The sequence below is a fragment of the Nelumbo nucifera genome, chromosome 1 (assembly GCF_055504915.1).
Source record: "Nelumbo nucifera cultivar China Antique chromosome 1, China Antique-T2T, whole genome shotgun sequence".
NCBI lineage: Eukaryota > Viridiplantae > Streptophyta > Magnoliopsida > Proteales > Nelumbonaceae > Nelumbo > Nelumbo nucifera.
The window spans coordinates 167,385,165-167,404,764 of record NC_142649.1 but is presented as its reverse complement, the minus strand read 5'-3'; the positions used below and the strand labels follow the sequence as shown (position 1 = coordinate 167,404,764).

At 39.4% G+C, this 19,600-nt stretch overlaps 1 protein-coding gene across 1 annotated transcript in view; it reads left to right on the top strand.

The window, feature by feature from the left end:
- The window catches only part of LOC104596679 (uncharacterized), a 193,226-nt gene that overhangs the window by 6,195 nt on the left and 167,431 nt on the right, over window positions 1–19,600 (top strand). Inside the window, 5 exon segments of the mRNA XM_088895128.1 lie at window positions 1,570–1,648; window positions 1,729–1,870; window positions 14,985–15,249; window positions 15,407–15,768; window positions 17,546–17,619. Coding sequence (XP_088751254.1) covers window positions 1,570–1,648; window positions 1,729–1,870; window positions 14,985–15,249; window positions 15,407–15,768; window positions 17,546–17,619 — 922 coding nt within the window.

Sequence of the window (19,600 nt, the reverse complement as noted above, 5' to 3'; positions counted from 1 at the left end):
TACCTTCCAACATCCTTCATTTTTCTGCTACTTCTCTCCACCCAACTTTTCTTCTCTAAATATTCCTGTAAAATCATAGAGAAAGGGCTCCATCCCAAGGTTTTCTTGCCTTGAGGGGTACAGGTAATTTTGTTTTATACTTGGGACAAAGAGTTTAGTTAGGCTCAAAAACCATCCTTTGTTGCTTCCTTTTCTCTCTGCTGCATAACACTTCACTTCCTGTGTTATCATATTTCTCCATTTAGGTGTCAATCCATGCATATGACTCCTTAAAGAAACCCTTTAAACCACACCAGCGTTCTCCAATTGTGAATACTGCTCGTTTCTGAACTTCTTTTATCTTTTTTTTTTGTAATAAATAAAAAAGTAAATTTATTAATAAAAAGAAAAAAAAGAAGATACGGCAAAGGTGATAAGATATCACCACCAGAAAAAAATAACCTTAAGACCCAAATTTCAGAACCCCCACCCTTTGTAGTACAAACTTTTCCTTTCCCACTGCTTGAAAAATAAAAGAGCCTCATTACCCAAATCCAAACTCATCAAGAATCCAAAATAAAATATTAACTCCCCCTACATCCCAAAATCTATACTCGATTTACTTCTCAAAGCTCTGCAATGACTTTTTGAGTCCAAAGAGTACTTATGTTCCGATTCCTTGAAGGCTTTTCTTGCATTCTCCTCCACGGTTCCACAATAAACTTTTTGTGGCCTCAATATTGAAGAATAGCCCTCTACTTGTTTGCTGATGAGAAAGCCTCCTCTGTTTTTTTTAAGGAGACATGTTTTTTGAGAGAAAAAATGTTTTTCAAGGAAATATGTTGCATTGACATTCTTTGATAAAAGAACAATATTGCCCATGAGTTGATGTCAAAGATATTATCACAAGAAGTTAGTGTCTAAAATGATAAATGGTCAATTTGATAATATGTAGGAAGAGTTTTAAATCTATTTTAATATGTTGACTTCTGATTTTTAAGTTAGATGTTTAAGATAGTTGGCTAACATTAGGTTTGGGATAGAGGTCTAAAGATAATTTACCCCTCACTGCTAAATGAAGTTTGTGGGGAACACTTATGTCCATAAAATATCTGGGAAAAATAATTGGCCATTCAGATGTAAAGCCCATAAAACTAGTGCTAATTTGTCTCTGTCTCCTTCAGATTTTTAATTACTGGATATATTAGGATGGTAATTACTAGTTTCACAAAAGCTGGGAACAAAATGGTCAGAAAAAGGCTAGGACAAATAGGACACAATAGGAAATACTGCATTGAACTGATACTTATATAAGTATATAGATTCATGGGATAAATTTCTGCCCCAAAACCTTGCCTTGTGTTCAAATCTCGTTCAGTACCTATTGATAAAAAAAAAATATCGTTCAGTACCTGATGACCCAAGTAGTGAACCTGCTCTCTGACTTTTCTAATGGTGTATTACTGCATTCATATATGAGCTTTTGTAGACGCACTTCTATTTCATGCTGCTGTCACAGGTCTAAATGGATGTTACTTGAGATTTTTGGTGGTTTCTTCAATCTTTTTTCCTTCTTTTCTTTGAGTTCAGCGATGGATCATTTCACATGGAAATATTGAAGGAATCATTATTGAGGGCAATCCATGATATAGATGAAAAGTTTTCCAAGGCAAGGGCTGTATTATTGTTCAATTGTGTTTTTTTGCCATTTATCTTATGCTTTTATTTAAATTTATTAAATAACTGTAGGAAGCTTTGAGATATAACCGTGATTCGGGATCTACAGCCACTGTGGTTCTTAAGGTTGATGGACAAATTTTAGTAGCTAATGTTGGAGACTCAAAAGCTCTTCTATGCTCAGAAAAATTGCAGTCTTCTCAAGAAGCTAGAGGTTTGGCATTTTCTTTTTTGATGATATATTAAAGTTTGCTAATTAGTACCAGGGAAAGAAACCCCATGTACAAAGGTTTCAAGTAGAGGTTCTATCTTTTGGCTTAACAATTTTTCTTCCCCTGTCATGAATACATCCCGCACCCCCCCCCCCCCAAGTTCATGAAGAATCATGAATAGAGTAGCTGATTACTGGTATAGAATTTGAGTGCTATTCCCAAATTATATTTTGAAAATAACAATTGTAATGATAGCAGTGAAATCAATAAGTTGAGTTCTTTCCTTTAGCCTGTACGAATCATGTGGACCAGCGACTGGGTGGCTCCCTTTAAGATGATGCATCCTCCTCTAGATGATTCTGGTGATGACAGCAATGAAATCAATTATATTTTGAAAATAACAATTGTAATGACAGCAATGAAATCAATAAGTTGAGTTCTTTCCTTTAGCCTGTACGAATCATGTGGACCAGCAACTTGGTGGCTCCCTTTAAGATGATACATCCTCCTCTAGATGATTCTGGTACATAAGGGGCAGCTGACCCATCAGGGGCCTTCTTGGTTATATCGTTCTTTCATTTTATTTCTTCTTCTGTGGACCTTCGCTTTCCTCACCAAGCTATTTGGGTGAAAGCCTCTAAGATTTCCTTCTTTGCTTGGACTGCTGCTTGGGCAAATGTCTCGCTTCTGATAATTTGGCAAGGAGAGGAATGACCTTGGAGTTTACCCTTTGTTGGCTGTGTTCTTCCGATAGCATATCAGTCAATAACTTGGTCATTTATTGCAGTTTTTCCATGTTACATAATTGGAGGCTTTTTTGATGACAATTGATAGTGGTTTGGTGATGGTTTGTGGACTTTGGTAGCAATATGAGAGGTTCCTTGCTGTCTAGTTCTGTTTGTAATGATTCTTGTTAGCTGATTCATAATCATAAAGCTGTATCAGGAGTGTGTGATTTTTTGATTTTTATTGCCAGGAGTTAGTATGATGGGTTATTTGAGATTGCTTTTGTTTGTGAAAATGTGGGATTGCATGCTGTTATTCTCCTCTTTCTGGGTGATTCCTTATCACATATTTTCCATCTTTTTCTTTTAATGAAAACTAAACTTTACCATAAAAAAGGTGCTCCTTCAGATGCAGGGATGAGGAGAAAACTCCCACTGAGATACCTAATGATAGGTCACCTCCAGCAAGACCAACTTATGGACACCTAATTTTTGATTGTTTTGAGATCCAGATATTCTGGATGAGTCCCATCAAAATGTCTCACCAGACAGCAATGAATGGTTGACAACCGGAATAGATATTGTGCCTTCCACAGAAATCCATAATTATACCATGTCATTCTCAGATCCTTTGTGTCATGATAGATGTATAAGAAGCCAGACATATATACTGAATGTTTTAACTCTTACGCAGAAAACAGATAGATGATGGAGAGAGAAGAAAATAGAAAGAGGAATAATAAGTTAATAATGTAAAAACATTTCTTTTCTTTATCAGTGACAATCGACTTCTAATAAATAAGTAAAGAGCAAAATTGAAAAAAGAGTCCAAGCATGGTTCAATCAATTGAGTAGTTCCAAGTTTTAAAATAAGACTATCCATTAATAAGCAAACAAAAGTTTTAACTCTATACAATTCTGTATTTGTGTTCTAGGCACCCGATTTAGCTAATTCACTTGCTAAAAAACTTAGGACTAGGTTTGAGAAGGATAAGGGTTCTTGGCAAAGTGCTGCTTGGAGCCTTGGAAAATGGTTCTGGAGGTCTGGAGATAGAAGGATTCTTTTTGGAGAAGAGTGGTTGCTTGTAAATAAGGGGTTTGTGCTTTGGTTGGGACTCTTAGAGAGGTGTCATCTTCATATGGGACATGCGTGTGAAGGGTATTGAATTTTTCCAGCAATCCTTTTTTTCAGATTTCAAGATTTAAAGTTGGAGACAGCACAACCATTAGATTTTGGGAGGATGATTGGGGCAGGGCAGTGAAGCTTTCAAATCTTGGTCCTAGATTTTGTTGGTTGTCAACTAGAGAGTCCATTAATAAATTAAAATAGAGTGCATGAGGAGCAAGCATTTATTTATCTCTTTTTTTGATCAATAACTGCAGATTTCATTAATTAATTAAAACAGAGTACATGAAGAGCAAACAAGAGGGGAAATAAGCTCTCTTAACTCTCCTCAAAAGCTTAAAATAGAGTTACAATTGAGCCCAAAAAAGTTGGTTTCTTTCCACCCCTTGCTTTGCTAGTACACCAGAAAAGGCATTAGCAGTTCTTTTAACCAATCCTATTCTCACACCCATGTCTTGTGTCAGCCATTTGAAATTCTTTCTTTCACTGTTGTAGTTCCAAAGTCCAGCTTCTTCCTTTTGCAGCCATCCCACGACCAGCTTTGAATTACCTTCTATAATCAACTTGTTAATGTTCATGTTCCTTGCCCTTTGCACTCCTTCCATTAGAGCCAAAATCTTAGCCCTTAAAGAATTTTCTACACCAATTGGCCCTGAAAATAAACCAATAATTCAGCTTTCCTCATCTCTGATGACACCTCCAATACCTGATGGACCTGGGTTCCCTGCACTACTCCCATCAAAATTAAGCTTGATGAAGCCACTAACTGGTGGAGACCATGATGGGCTTGTAATAGACTTATGTCCTTTAGAACAAGACACTTCCTTCCAATTTCTCATTATGTCACCTGAGGAAAAATCAGCGAAGAGCTCCAAGTATTTAAACCACTGAATCACCCGAGGAAGAAGAAGAAGAAGAAGAAGAAGAAGAAGAAGAAGAAGAAGAATGGCGGCATACACACTTCAGCCGGCCCTATTAACATTATATAGATGTTTACAAAGTAATGTTACAAGAATGGACTAGAATGCCCCTGATTAGTGATGGGACACCTAGACATAAAAAAAGAATAAAACAAGTTTAGGCCCAATAGCTAAGAAATTAAAACATAAATAAGACTAACATAAACACTAAACCAATTGAACCAACACTCCCCCTCAAGCTAAGCATGGATGTCAGTTGTGTTTAGGTTGCCAAGTAAGTCTAAGAATTTCGTTGAAGCTAGTCCTATTGTTAGCACATCTGCAATTTGCATTCTGCATCTCAGAAGGAGTATAAGGAATGCAGAGTTCCCCTGAGACTATCCTTTCTCTAACGAAGTGTCGGTCAATCTCAATATGCTTCGTCCTATCATGTTGCATTGGGTTATTTGCAATGTTGATGGCAGCCTTGTTGTCACAGTACAGCTTGAGAGGACACTCGACCTTTATCCCAAGCTCACCAAGAAGGGTCCTAAGCCACAATAGTTCAGCAACACCAGGAGCCATAGCTCGATATTCAGCCTCTGCACTTGATCTAGCAACCACATTCTGCTTTTTACTTCGCCATGTAACCAAATTCCCTCCAATGAACGTGCAATACCCAAAAGTAGACTTCCTATCTCCAATAGAACCAACCCAATCTGCATCAGTATACGCTTCAATTTCAATTTTATTGTGTGTTTTGAATAGAATTCCTTTTCCTGGGCAAGTCTTCAAATACCTAAGAATCCTTTCCACTGCTCTCATATGAGGAATCTTTGGAGAGTGCATGAACTGGCTGACAACATGTATAGCATAAGCAATATCTAGTCGAGTGAGAGACAAATATATCAATTTCCCTACCAGTTTTTGGTATCTCTCTTTATCAAGGTAGTCCTCTCCTACTGATTCCTGTAGACCATGATTCTGTTCTATTGGAGTATATGCTGGTCTACTCCCCATCATACCTGTCTCCTCTAGAAGATCAAGGACGTACTTCCGTTGACACATATAGATGCCCTCTTGTGACCTAGCAACTTCAATTCCAAGGAAGTATCTCAGAGGGCCCAAGTCTTTGATTTCAAACTCAGATGCCAAGAACTCCTTCAATCTTTTTATCTCTTCTAGATCATTCCCTGTAATCACCATAACATCCACATAGACGATGAGTGTCGTAAGTCTGCTATCCTGTTTCCTTATGAACAAAGTATGATCTGCACCACTTTGAGTGTATCCCACTCTCTTCATGGCCCCACAGAGCTTCTCAAACCAAGCTTGAGGAGACTGCTTATGACCATATAATGCTTTCCTCAGTCTACACACTTTCCCATCAAAACCATAACCTGGTGGAGGATCCATGAATACCTCTGCATGTAGATTGCCATTTAGGAAAGCATTCTTTACATCCAACTGATGTAGCTCCCATGAGAAGTTTGCAGCTAATGACAATAGAACCCAAATTGTGTTGAGCTTTGCGACTGGAGCAAAGGTCTCTTTGTAGTCAATCCCTTCCTTTTGAGTAAACCCCTTCGCCACTAGTCTGGCCTTGTATCTTTCAATGGACCCCTCCTCCCTATGCTTCACAGTGAACACCCACTTGCATCCCACAGTGCTCTTCCCTTCTGGTAGATCCATTAATTCCCAAGTCCTGGCTTTCATTAAGGCTTTCATTTCTTCATTCATAGCCTCTCTCCATTTTGGATCAGACACATCCTCTGAGTACCTAGTAGGGACATGCACGGAAGAGAGAGCAAACACAAAGGAATAATAACGAGGAGATAAACGTGAGTAAGAAACATATTCAGCAATGGGGTGTCGGATAGTACAAGAACGGGTAGACTTACGAAGAGCAATAGGGAGATCCAAATCAGAAGTATGAGTGATAAGATTACCTGGAGTTGTTGAGACAGATTGATCCGAGTCCGATTGGTTGCTGCCATGAGTTGGAGGGCCTTTTTTCCTTCTGTTGTAGGTGATTCTTATATCCTTTTGTTGCCTACTAGTGTCCTTAGTTACATCTGCAGCATCAAGAGCGGTAACTGGTTCAATGGGAGCCTCACTAGATTCACCTGGGATGCTACAACTAGGAGGATCAGGAGGAGAAGATGGAAGGCCCGAGGCTGAAAGAGGTACAAAAAAAGAGGGAGAAGAAGAATCCTCTTCCATCTCTCTAGTCTCCCCCTGAAGAGGATTCTGGGAAGAATGAAAATAGGGTTGAGACTCAAAAAATACCACATCTTTTGTGACGTATTTCTTCTTGGTAACGGGATCATAACACTTGTAACCCTTCTGTGTATGTGAGTACCCTAGAAAGATTCCTTTCGTAGCCCTAGGATCCAACTTGGTCTTCTTTGGATCCTTTACATGAATAAAACATACACAACCAAAGACTCTAGGTGGAAGAGGAAAGTCTGGAAGATTAGGGCAAAGGACAGAGAAAGGAGTTTTCATACCCAACACCTTGGATGGCATCCGATTTATCAGATATGATGCGGTAAGAACTGCTTGAGATCAATAGTGTTTGGGAACCTTGTGCTGAAATAGTAAAGCTCGAGCGGTCTCCAATAAGTGTCTATTTTTGCGCTCAGCAACCCCATTCTATTGAGGGGTACTAGCACAAGATGACTGGTGTAGCATGCCTGCATCCTCCATGAACAGGTTCAAGGATCTTTTAAAATATTTAGCACCATTGTCTGAATGAAATTGCTTAATCTTCTTCTCAAATTGAGTTTCAATCATTTTACAAAATGCCATGACTTTCTGTGACACTTCATCACGTCCTTTTAACAAGTAGATCCTTGTGCATCGTGAATAGTGATCAATAAAACTGATAAAGTAACGAAAGCCATCTACAGAAACAAGAGGTGAAGGGCCCCAAACATCAGAATGGACCAAATCAAAAGGAGATTGAATTTCATTACTAGAAACTGGATAAAGAGTTTTACATTGTTTTGACAACTGACACACTTCACAAACTAAACTTTGACTTGAAATACCCTTGAATAATTCAGGAAACAACCCTTGCAATGACGAAAAAGGTAAATGACTTAGCCTAGCATGCCACAAGTGTAACCTAGCTATTGACTCCTCATTATTCTGACTATTGGCAGCAGATGATTGTAAGGCCGAACTGATGTCTGCATCAAAATAGTAGAGACCTCCACACTCATGACCGCTCCCAATCGTTCTCTTCGTCAGTCTGTCCTGAAAGACACAATGAGTAGGAAAGAAAGTTATGCTACAGTTTAAATTCGTGGTAAGATTTGAAACAGATTAGAGATTGGAAGTAAGATTGGGAACATGTAGAACAGATTTAAGAGAGAGGTCCTTGCTTAGGTCAACCCCCCTTTATCAGAGATGGTGGAGAGAGAACCATCAGCAACTCTCATCTTATCTTGGCCAGACATCAAATGATAAGAAGAAAATAAAGAGGACATGTGTGTCATGTGGTCAGTTGCACCAGAATCAATAATCCAAGAAGTAGAGTCTATAGAACTAGTTGCACTATAAGCAGAGACAATACCCGATCTGGCAAGAGAGGTGGAAGCAAGGGAATTAGTCCTTAGACGGGTTAAGGCCCGGCTAAGGACCTCTACCTCACCAGCAGTGAAATCCAAGGACCCGGATGTGTGGGAATTAGCAGTCTATCCCATGGGAGGAGGTGTAACTGTAGATGTGTTCTTCGGGCTCTCACCACTGTGACTAGTAACAAGGTTCCCACTTGCTGTTTGATTCCTCCGAGGCTTCTTGTCTTTCCTTAAACGCAGCTGGTTTCAGATGAGGATAAAGAACCCAACAAGTTTCTTTTACATGCCTTTCACCTCCACAATGAGTGCACTTAAGATGCCTCTTGTCCGAGTGCTTGCTCCCTTTTTGGTTTGAAGAAATCAATGCTGAATGTTCAACAGGCTGTATTTGAGTGTGAACTTGCATCTCTTTCCTCCTAACCTTTTCATTCCTTACTAGATAATAGACATGGTGTAAATCTAACATTTCATCCCTTCCCAATATTTGAGACCTTATGCCATATTGCGTATTCCACACTACCCACTTCAGGTTCCTGCTTCTGTCCATCTAAATAACTCGTAAGTTCCCGGGAAGTAATGAAGAGCATGGCTGAAACAGACCATTCTCTGAAGTTATATTCATCCAACAATACTCTGGTGATCTGCAAGTTGTGCAGATTTGGGTTTTCCAGATTAGAAGACCTCCCACCAGTTCTATTATCCCTAGAAGACACTTCTCCCGATATTGAAGACATCTCCTTCCTCTTACAGTGATCACAATTGAAAACTCAGTACAAAGAACACGATTTCAGACTTACCAAAGCTGTTACAAGTCTGAGAACCCCTCGTAACAGGTCTGAAACCAAGAACAATCCACCCCTGTACTGTGCTGAACACTTCTGGATTGGGCTTTGACTTCTTCTGTCGTAGACTGTGATCACCCTTACGACCTGTACTAGGACTGTCTAACTCAGTCCTTCCACCTAGATCTGTTCCACACAGATCTCTCTTAGCAGCCGAATGACTACTACCTGCTGCAGGGTTTCTAGTAGGGCATCAGCTTCTGGAACAAACTCCCCTTGGGCCCTACAACCAAGAGAAACCCTAGATACCGACGTTGCTGTGTTCTACGGTCATCCCTAGGGTTTCTTGACAGTGGCCGAGATAGGAGAGAGAGAAAAAAAAGAAGGAATAGAGAAGTGGGGAAAAGAGGCGGCTGTAACCAGTCAGTCCGATTAGTGCTCTGATACTTGCTGGAGAACAGCAGCCGATTTGAAAATGGCGGCATACACACTTCAGCCGGCCCTATAACCTTGTATAGATGTTTACAAAGTAATGTTACAAGAATGGACTAGAATGCCCCTGATTAGTGATGGGACACCTAGACATAAAAAAAGAATAAAACAAGTTTAGGCCCAATAACTAAGAACTTAAGACATAAATAAGACTAACATAAACACTAAACCAATTGAACCAACAGTAATGGTTTCAATAAATGTCTCTCCACTTCTTTCCTTGTCAAAGAACATCCTTAAATTCCTTTTCTCCCAAATGGTCCGGCTCATAGCATCCCTTAGACATCTTTTATTTTTTAAGAAATGGTAACTTTCATTAAAGATATTAAAAGGAGAGTACAGTTATCACCACCCAAAGGATGGGTGGAAAATCAGAATAAAAGTCATACATACAAGCCCAAAACAAAGTCTCCCTAATAACTCCTTGTTTAGCTAATGTGTCAGCGATTCCATTTTCTGACCTTCTTACCCAATTAAATTGCACTCCAAGTTCCCTTGCTAAGCTAATAACCTCTCTTAAAGGCTGTCCAAGTGACCATACTCCTATGTTTCTAGATTGCATCCACCCTATTACCAACTTGGAATCTCCTTCCACTTCGAAGTGTTGCATACCCCATTGTTTTGCCAATTTCAGTCCTTGAAGTAAGGCCATGACTTCTTCCCTAAAAGAATCTCCCACCCCAACCGGGCCCAAGTAAAGGGCCAAGACTCTTCCTTCCTCATTTCTGAAGACACCCCCAACTCCTGATGGGCTTGGATTACTTGATGAGCTTCCATCAAAGTTTAATTTCACTATGAACTGAGATGGTGGTAACCAAACCTCTTGAATTACAAGGGAGAAGGGAGAGACAACTATTAGAGCTCCAATTTCTAATTAAGTCAGTTTAGGAGAAGTCCTTGAAAAGTTTCTGCACTTTCAACCAATGAAGAATCTTGATGGTAATGCCTCAACAAGTGCTTCTTTGGATTTTTCTTGTCCTTGGAAAATCCTATTATTTCTCTCTTCCCAAATTGACCAAAGGATGGCTGCTTTTGTTATTCTCCACATTACCTTGCCTATTTTCTTTGGTTCCCAGAAGAAGCTAGAGTCAAAGAGATTCAACACACATGAGAGGGGATTCCATCTGCAACCAAAAAGAGAAGAGAACCGATCTCACAAATAAGAAGCAAAAGGCAATAGACATGTGGGGAAGGCACCAATCTGGCCTTTTTCTTTGAAGTACATCCATAGTGTTGATCTTTTGGAGAGCCACTTCCTAGGAAAAAGCCCTAACCTTTAGTGGAACAGGACTACACCACACTTCTTTAGTAGGAAAGGAGACATGCACAGTAGAAGGCTGAATTAGGGCATTGAAAAAAGAGGAGCAAGAGAAGGCCCCTGAATAGGATTCTGTCCAAATTCTACCGTTTGGGCAAGAATGATCTAGGAAAACTGAGTTCAACACAGAGAACAATTCATTTGCACAAGCCAATTCTGAATCCCTCAATCCTCTTCTCAAACTCAACTCCTAGGTCCCCTCAGATACATAGAAAGAGGAAATGATTTTGAATTTATTTAGGGAAAGAGAATACATTATTGGGAATCTGTCCTTAAGGGTGGGGGGGGGGTGTTCCCAAGCCAAAGATCCTCCCAAACAGAATTTTATTACCTTAGCATAGATCAAATCTGATGAAAGGGTGAAAGGAAGGCAAGGCTCCAGCAATGGCTTTCCAAGGGGAGAAGTGAGTAGCCCTAGGGTTGACACCAACATCCCATCCATTATCTGCCATCCTGTGAATACTTTCCACCACCAAGTGCCCCAAATTTTCTTGCTCTGGGGGAAATCTCCACAACCACTTTCCTAACAATGCCAAATTTCTTAATCTAATATTGCCAATGCCTAAACCTCCGAAGTCCTTTTTCCTGGAAATTACTTCCCACTTCACTAGATGGTTCTTTTTTGAGTCTCCTGGTTCCCACAGAACATCTCTCATGATCTTTTCTATCTTATTGGCAACTTTGATAGGTAACTTGAAGGTAGACAAAAAATACACCGGATGGTTGATCAAAGTGGACTTGATTAGAGTGAGTCTACCTCCTAGTGAGATATAATTTCTCTTCCACCTTTCTAGCTTCTTAGTGAACCTTTCTAGAACTAGGTACCAAAAAGCTTTCAGTTCTAGGATTTTCCCCCAGGGGCAATCCTAAATACAACATGGGCCAACCACTAACCTCACAGCCCAAAGACCTAGCCACTAATTGCACCTCGTCTTCCCGTAAATTTACTCCCGCAACACAACTCTTATTCCAATTGACTTTCAGCTCTTCCCTTTTTCTTTGACCAACTAAAAAATGTAGAGACAAACAAACTTTGCACATTTGGTGGGGGAGTCCACCTACACCAAAACAACAAGAAAAACCATTCCAATATAGAATTTACAAAGGGGCAAGAGATTATAAGTGATAGAAAGTTTCTCCATTAGCCTTACAAAGAACACACTAGGGCGGGGATAAGCACCAATTAGGTCTCCTTTTTGGAGCAAATCACAGGTATTTATTCCTTCTAGGAAAGCTTCCCAATAAAAACCTCTAATCCTAGGAGGGATCAATTTGATCCATACCTCCTTAATAGGAAAGAGTTGCGCCAAGCTATCAAAAGGTGGAATTAAAGCCTTGAAGAAGGAAAGCACAAGAGAAAATACTAGTGGGTGGGGAAAGGGTCCAAATTTGACTGTTAGTTTTGTTAGACAGTGTATGCCCTTAGCTCCAATCAGAATGATGTACATTATGACATTTAATGTAAATGAATAAAGTACATATTTGATTCATGTTATTATGGTGTGTTTCTGTGTAATACCCTTAAACTGGACACATATGAGACTTGTGTTAGTTTAGAATATTCACAGCCGTTGGATAGATCTGGGGAGATTTATCCTGCCAAGGCTGACGCTGGTGTTAGTTTAGAATCTTCATAACCGTTGGTTGGGGTGGCTTGTCTCAGCTGCCAAGGTGAGACCTGAGGTACATGTAGTGTGGGTTTTCTTGAAACCCTGAACCGGACCAGAATTCCGGTATTGCCCTGGACCTTGGAGATAGATGGGCAAAATTGGAATATTACACCTGACCCCTAGACTCGATTATGATACTGCACTAGGTGTCGGATTGGGCTGTCTTTGATATGCTAATCAGTGAGATCCTTAGAGGGGGTCAAAACCTGGGTATGTTGGGACAGTCTAAGAATTCATCTGAGTGGGTGATCATGATCGAGGGTGCACTCTCTCTGATGGAAACCTAAACTGCCGGCAGTTGATTTCAACCGTTGAAATTTGATTTGCAAAATATATTTATATAGAGATATACATATATATATATATATATATATATTATGGTTTCAAAATGTTTGCAAAAGCTTTTAATTCCCGGGATCCATGTGAGTAGAGAGTGCAGCACTGTACCTTGCAGCCAAGGGAGAGGTCCTCTCTTGTTGGGCAGTGTTTGATCATTAAGGGTTGAGCGGTTAAGTGTAAGACCATTGAGGGTAATACTTGATGGGCTAATCTTGCATCTGCCCACAGTCCTTGGGTTTTTATAAGGTGGCTTGACCCATGGACCATTTAGTGTAAATGTTGGGCCCATTAAGAGCCCATGGTGATGGACTCAGGGGTTCACTGCCTTCTACAGTGAATTCGGCCAGGCCTTGTAACAGAGGTTGGGCTGAACCCATGTGGTTGATGTGTAGATCAATGTTTGGGTCCCACGCCATACAAGGATATCCAACTGGGCAGTAGTTTGGAGGGTAACTGAGCAGATAGACTTAATGGGCCTAAAGCCCAATTCGAATTGGCTTAATGAGATTAATTAAAGGAGGGCGGTTCTGGGATTTAGATAAGCAAATAGGATAAGGGATTGTCCCTATCCACTCAGAGAGTCCAGATCCAAATAAAGATTTGGATCAGGAAACTCCTAATTAGATTAGGAGGGTTGATCTTTATCTGTAGATAAGATAAGGGATTATCCTTATCTCTTAAAGAGAGTCCAGATCCAAATACAAGATTTGGATTAAGAAACTCCTAATGGGATTAGGAGAACCTCTCTTTAAGGCTATAAATATGAGAGCAGGGTGAACCCTCAGTACACAACAGAAACTAATATGACTGCTGAATTCAGAGAGAGACAACACAGTTAGACTGCATTGTCTCATTCTCTCCTACTCTTGCCGCCATACCAGTTCGATCTCCACCTGTGGGAGCAATCAAGAAGTTTTCTTGATATTACCTTTTGGCAGAAAAGGTAATCAGAAGTCGTGCTCACTAGCCCTCCATCAGATTCTTGCTGAAGAATCAGGTTCTTGCTGAAGAACCATCCTGCTGATTCTGCTTCATCCTGCACCGTGTCATTTTCAGTGGAAGCAGTCTTTGGATCTTTCCTTGGGTGTGAACACCTTCATTAGAGGTTATTGTTACTTCGTATCAGGTATAGCCCTCCACTCCCTTTTGGTTTCAGATCTTGTCTGGTTTAGGTTCAAGATTGATCCTTGAAAATACAGTTTTCTAAAATAGGGAATGTGATTCCCACGTGGGAGAGAGAGAAATTTTTGAAATTCGCCCAACCTTCCTGTAGGGTTCGGCCATCCATATGATGGATCTCTCATCCCTTAAAGTTTTAGTGTGATACAAGGACCCTTATATGAAGCAAAGCCAAAACATTATTCAGTTCTGAATCCCTTAGTCCCCTTCTCAAATCCATGTCCCAATAAAAATCAGTTCTTGAACTAGAAGGGACAAGAAAGGTGGAAATAGGCTCATAGTTGTACCTTGAGAGGGCAAAAATAGAGGGGTATTGGCCTTTTAAAGGAAGGTTCCCCACCTAGCATTTTCCCAGAATTTTATAAGATTTCCAGAGCACAAATCATACCTGATAAATGGAAGAAATGAAGGTAGAATGGTATGAATGGCCTTTCAAGGAGAGGATCTTGTGGCCCTAGTCAATACTCTAGCATCCCAACCATCCAGCACAAGCCCATGAATTTTTACCACTACCTTAGCCCACAATTTATCCCTATCCACAAGTAGTCTCCACAACCATTCACCTAGTAAAGCCACTTTTGTTTTCTGTAAATTGCCTATACCAAGACCACCAATTTCCACTATATAAGCTAAGGTGAATTAATTATTTCTTTCCCTAATTGTTATGACCACCAAAGTTAAGTTGGCTTTGTAAGGGGTGGAAATGGGTGGGTATGCTGTAGGATTTCCCTGTCAACATGAACAACTGAAGACTATGGTTTATAAAGGAGGTTGTATAGTGGCAGTGGTCTAAACTAAAATACCAAAAGAACTTTTACTTAGTTTTTAATTGTTAATGATTGTGATTTGTGAAAAGCAACTTGTGTCACAATTTCTAAAAAAAAGGTGCAACTTGTGTCATTTTAATCCTGAAATATGATCTAGTTGAACAATTGTTTTCTACGATTTTCTGTGCTCAAGTGTTGTAAATATTGATTGATCTGTGTGACTTGTAATCTGCAGGCAATTTATCAAAATTCTATAGAAGGAAAAGACAGAATGGTGCTATAATTCCTATAAATGATAACGAAAAATTCAGGCTAGCTGCTTCCAATGGATTGGTGCATTTTTTTGTTAAGGAACTGACCAGAGATCATCATCCTGACAGAGATGATGAAAGGTCTAGGGTGGAAGCTGCAGGCGGTTATGTTGTTGATAGAGGTGGTATCTTTCGAGTCAATGGTGAATTGGCTGTTTCTCGAGCTATTGGTGATGTGCCCTTTAAAAGGTATGATTCTCAATTGGTCAACCCAGAAAAAAATGGTCTGTGGTTTTTATTATCTCCCCCTCCAACAATTCCAAAAAAACCTTAAATTTGGTCCTATTCTGTTTATATCTAGAGTCCAAGATTGAACCTTCTCTTACTTGGTCTTGGTTACTGTCAGTTATGGTGTTATACCTACACCAGAAGTGACAGATTGGTTACCTTTAACTTCCAATGATAGCTACTTGGTGATCGCATCTGATGGCATATTTGAAAAGCTAACCACACAGGACATTTGTGATCTCTTATGGGATGCAGACAAGCAAATCCATGTTCACTCAGAACTTGTTTCTTCATGCATGCATTCATTAGCCGACTGTATAGTGAATACTGCTTTTGAGAGAGGCAGTATGGATAACATGGCGGCTATTGTGGTTCCATTGAGACCAACTGCTTTTTCCAGGACTCTGATAAAAGATAGCTATGATAGAGAGAGGAGCATTGAAACCTCAACTTTCGAACTGCAGAAGCTCATCGAGTCAAGTAACTTCTCCTACTTGCAATTTTCAGAAATTCAAGCACTTTCCTAGATACTTTTGTTTGCTACACATCTTATAAGTAAAGGAATTGAGGGCCTGTGAGAGTATTGCTATAAGGTGGTGGTTATGATGCACCTTCTTTTTGGTAAATGGGGTAAAACCTAATTAATATTAGTGTTTTAAAAGTAGTGTAAGGCTTATGTCTTGAGGTAAGCCTCAAGGTGAGGCTCAAGGAGTTCATCCTTGAACATCATGCCTGAAGGCACAAGGCATATTCCCTCACACCTTGAGATGTCTTATGTGCATGTACATGCTTTTTTTGTGCTTGTATCTTCAACATGCTTAAAATCATTTTGCATAAAATCATTTTGAGACAGTACTTTACAGTTTACATTTGAAGGTCTTTTAATAGTTATTGAATGGCTTGGAATAATGCAATGACTTTCACTAAAGCTCTTATTATTTTTAATTTTCTTGTTTATGTGATCATTTATTCATTTACGTGCTCTTCTCTTATATATTCGTTTTTTTAATTTCGTGTTTTAATTAAAAATTAACTTGTGAAGCTTCAGACTTAGGCTTTGAGACTCATGCTTTTACTCAACTGAAGGTTCTGGTATCTCGCCTCACGTCCCATTTTCAAACAATGATTATTACCCCCTCCCCCATGTATTATTACATTCTTAGTGCAATAAATAGGAGTACCTTGTGTCGTTTCTTTTCACTATGCTGTTCCCCCTCAATAACAGGAGAGGTCTCAGATTATCTGGTTTAACAAGTCAGTTTTGTTCACTTAAACATCTTGGTTCCATATCTAAGGTTATACAAGTAAATCCTTCCAGGACACTGATTAACCCATGGGGCCTGCCTTCCATATTAGCAACACTCTGACCAACTCTCTTTCTCTTCATCATGTCATCTTGAGCATTGGTAGAGCTTGGGATCCATCTGAATTAGTTGTTCATCTGGAGACAAACACCTTATCTTTTCTAAGTTGATCTCTCCATAGCCCATGTCTTCTGCGTAGATATATTTTTAGCCAATGTTGCATGTGAATTTCCCTCAATCTCCAATCTCTCCCAACCCCTAGAGACATCCAATTTAAGGACTTCGATAAGGGATTATAGCTATTTTCTGATAGAATCCCCATCCTTGACAGTCAAGAGGAGATCAAAATGGGCAAACCATCATATGCTTTAAAGGCTCTACTCACTACTGAAGGTCCTATGCCTCCTGGAGTTTTGTTAAAAGGTCCCTTAAATCCCCCATTTCTTTCTTGCACATGATACACTTTTTTGCTGCACGAAAGCCTTAGGATGTGTTCGGTTTGAAAGAAGAGGTAGGGAAGCCTATACAAGGTAAAGCTTGCCTGAGACTACAGTCTGGAGAGCAGGGTTCATGTATGCCGAAGCATATATCATGATTTTAATCTACTAATTAGAATTAATTTTCACTCTTTGTTGGGTCTAGTTATTCAAGATATATCATTTTGATAGTTTTGCTCAAGTAGTACATGTACATCCTATAATTGAGTGTAAACCTAGTTTTGTATTTGTATTATCTGGTCATTTCTAAAATCAGCGGTTTTTATTGTCTTCATTGTCCAAAATTATAACATACATCGTTTTAATGTTGCCATGTTGAAATCGGGGGCTCTATCCCAATCATCCACTAAAAATCTATACCTTATTGACATTTCTATTTGACAATCTTTTCTTACCATCTCATGCTTACTATGATGATAGATTTCTACTGACTTGAACATATTTATCTCTGATCAGCCGATTTCAAATTGTCTGGCCTTGTATCAATGGAGTATGCTCATCAAACTATGGGGAACTTCAAAAGGTTATTGGTAAGGCAGAAAATGGAATTTTCAGCTCAATCTCCTAGTGACTTAACCATCATTTTTATTGGTGACTGGTGATTTCAATGTATAATATTGAAAAGAAGGAAAGTATCAGTAGAATTCCAGATACATGAAGGTATGCATCAAATGCAAAAAGCATAATCAGTTCAATGACCTAATATACACCAAAACCAGGAAAAATAATATTTGTCTCGTAATCTCATCCCATTGAGACTTGATATCAGTCCAATTCAAATCTTCAAACCATTTAAAGACAATCCAAGATGGATGAACAGATGTCTCAACATATTCTCTGGAGTGTTCTGTACTCGTCAAATATTCTTCTTTTCTCTCCTTACAAATGCTCCAAATTACAACTAAGGGGTAATGCCCTATATCTCCTACTATACTTTAGTATTTAAAGCATGGTAGAGTGGCTGAATTTGTTTGATCCTTCTATGCTTCAGTCTGGAAAAGATACTCAAGAATGTTATCAGATTTAGACCAGTCAGAAAACTGGATTACTCACTGGGTCATGGTTATACCAGTTAACTGGCTGGTTAACCTGTTCAAACCACGAAACTGTCATTTAACCAGGACTTGGAAAGGTTACTGTATCACTGGTTCAACCCATCTGGTCCACTCTTGAGTCTGGTAGCACTGGTATTCTGTTCTTCTCATTCTCAGATTATTTTTCCCTTGGTCTTTATTTTTTGGAAACAAGGAAGCTAATTGAGACATGATTCTTTTGCAGTTTGTTGGGGATATGAAAGGAAATAAATAGATGAATATATGAATGCAAAATACTACATTACAGAAGAATATGTGCAGGCACAGGTTCAGCTATTGTAAACTAGCTGATTGCTCATTTTAAAGATCCTATTCCTAGTTAAATACAAGCGAACACAAGCCTCAAGATGCAACAACTCCTAAAGACCCAGCTCCAATAAAACTTCTACATGACCCTCTGGACCCTTCAGAATTACCAATCAATCTTCATGTACTGGCTCTTCCCCTACAGCCCCTTCCTTGACTCTACTGCCTCAACCTCCCTTTCTTCAGCCTCCCATAAGATCTGATGATTTTACTTTAATCCAATGAAGCTTGCTCTGTTGACCAACATTTAAACTTTGTCACTTCCTTGGACTACCTTCCCTCCTCAGAGCTTATCCCCTTCAAAAGGCCACGACTCTGTTTGACTTTAACTTCCCTTGAAACCTAAGCCTCTTCTAGCCAATCCTTCTTTAAGCATTAGAAGTAGTCTAGTCAGTACCTCACCTCAAATCATTAATAAGAGCCTTGCCTACTAAAAATAACCTGGTGCAATCTCAGGTAAACCAATAAAAAAGTAGATTAACGAGAAAACTGAGAGAGATGCTGTTCACAACCTACCCATACAATTCGGGTGGGGGATGCTGTTCACAATCTGGGGGTTGGATCATTTACTGTGGCTTTGTAAAACCTCATGAAATCTTACTTTTTTTTGATAAATCTCATGGAATCCTACTTTTTCACTGATTCTACTGTTAACAATGCTAAATACAGAATGGATAGAGGCTTATATTGAGAAGATGCAGAAAGAGTTCCTATGGGGTATTAAAGGGGACGAGAGGAAATATTGTCTAGTGAAATGGGACTGGGTGTGTAGGGAAGAGGAGGGAGGTTTAGGAATTAGGATGGTGAAGTTATTTAACAAGGATTTTTTTAGATCAGTAAAAAGATTTCATTAAAAATTCATGAACTTGAGTACAATCATTAAAGGAATTTCCCACCCTATATTACATCATACTACAACTTTGTCCAAAACAAGAGAGGCCTGTCAACTCCCTGTTTTTCTAATACATCTGCCATCCCATTGGTAGTCCTTCTTATCCAGCTGAAAGTAGAATTAAACCTCTCTGCTAGGGTGTCGATTTCTCTGATGACAGGTTTGTATTTCCAAGGGGCTGAACTGATTTTCTTGTTCCAATTGATGACTAGTTGTGAG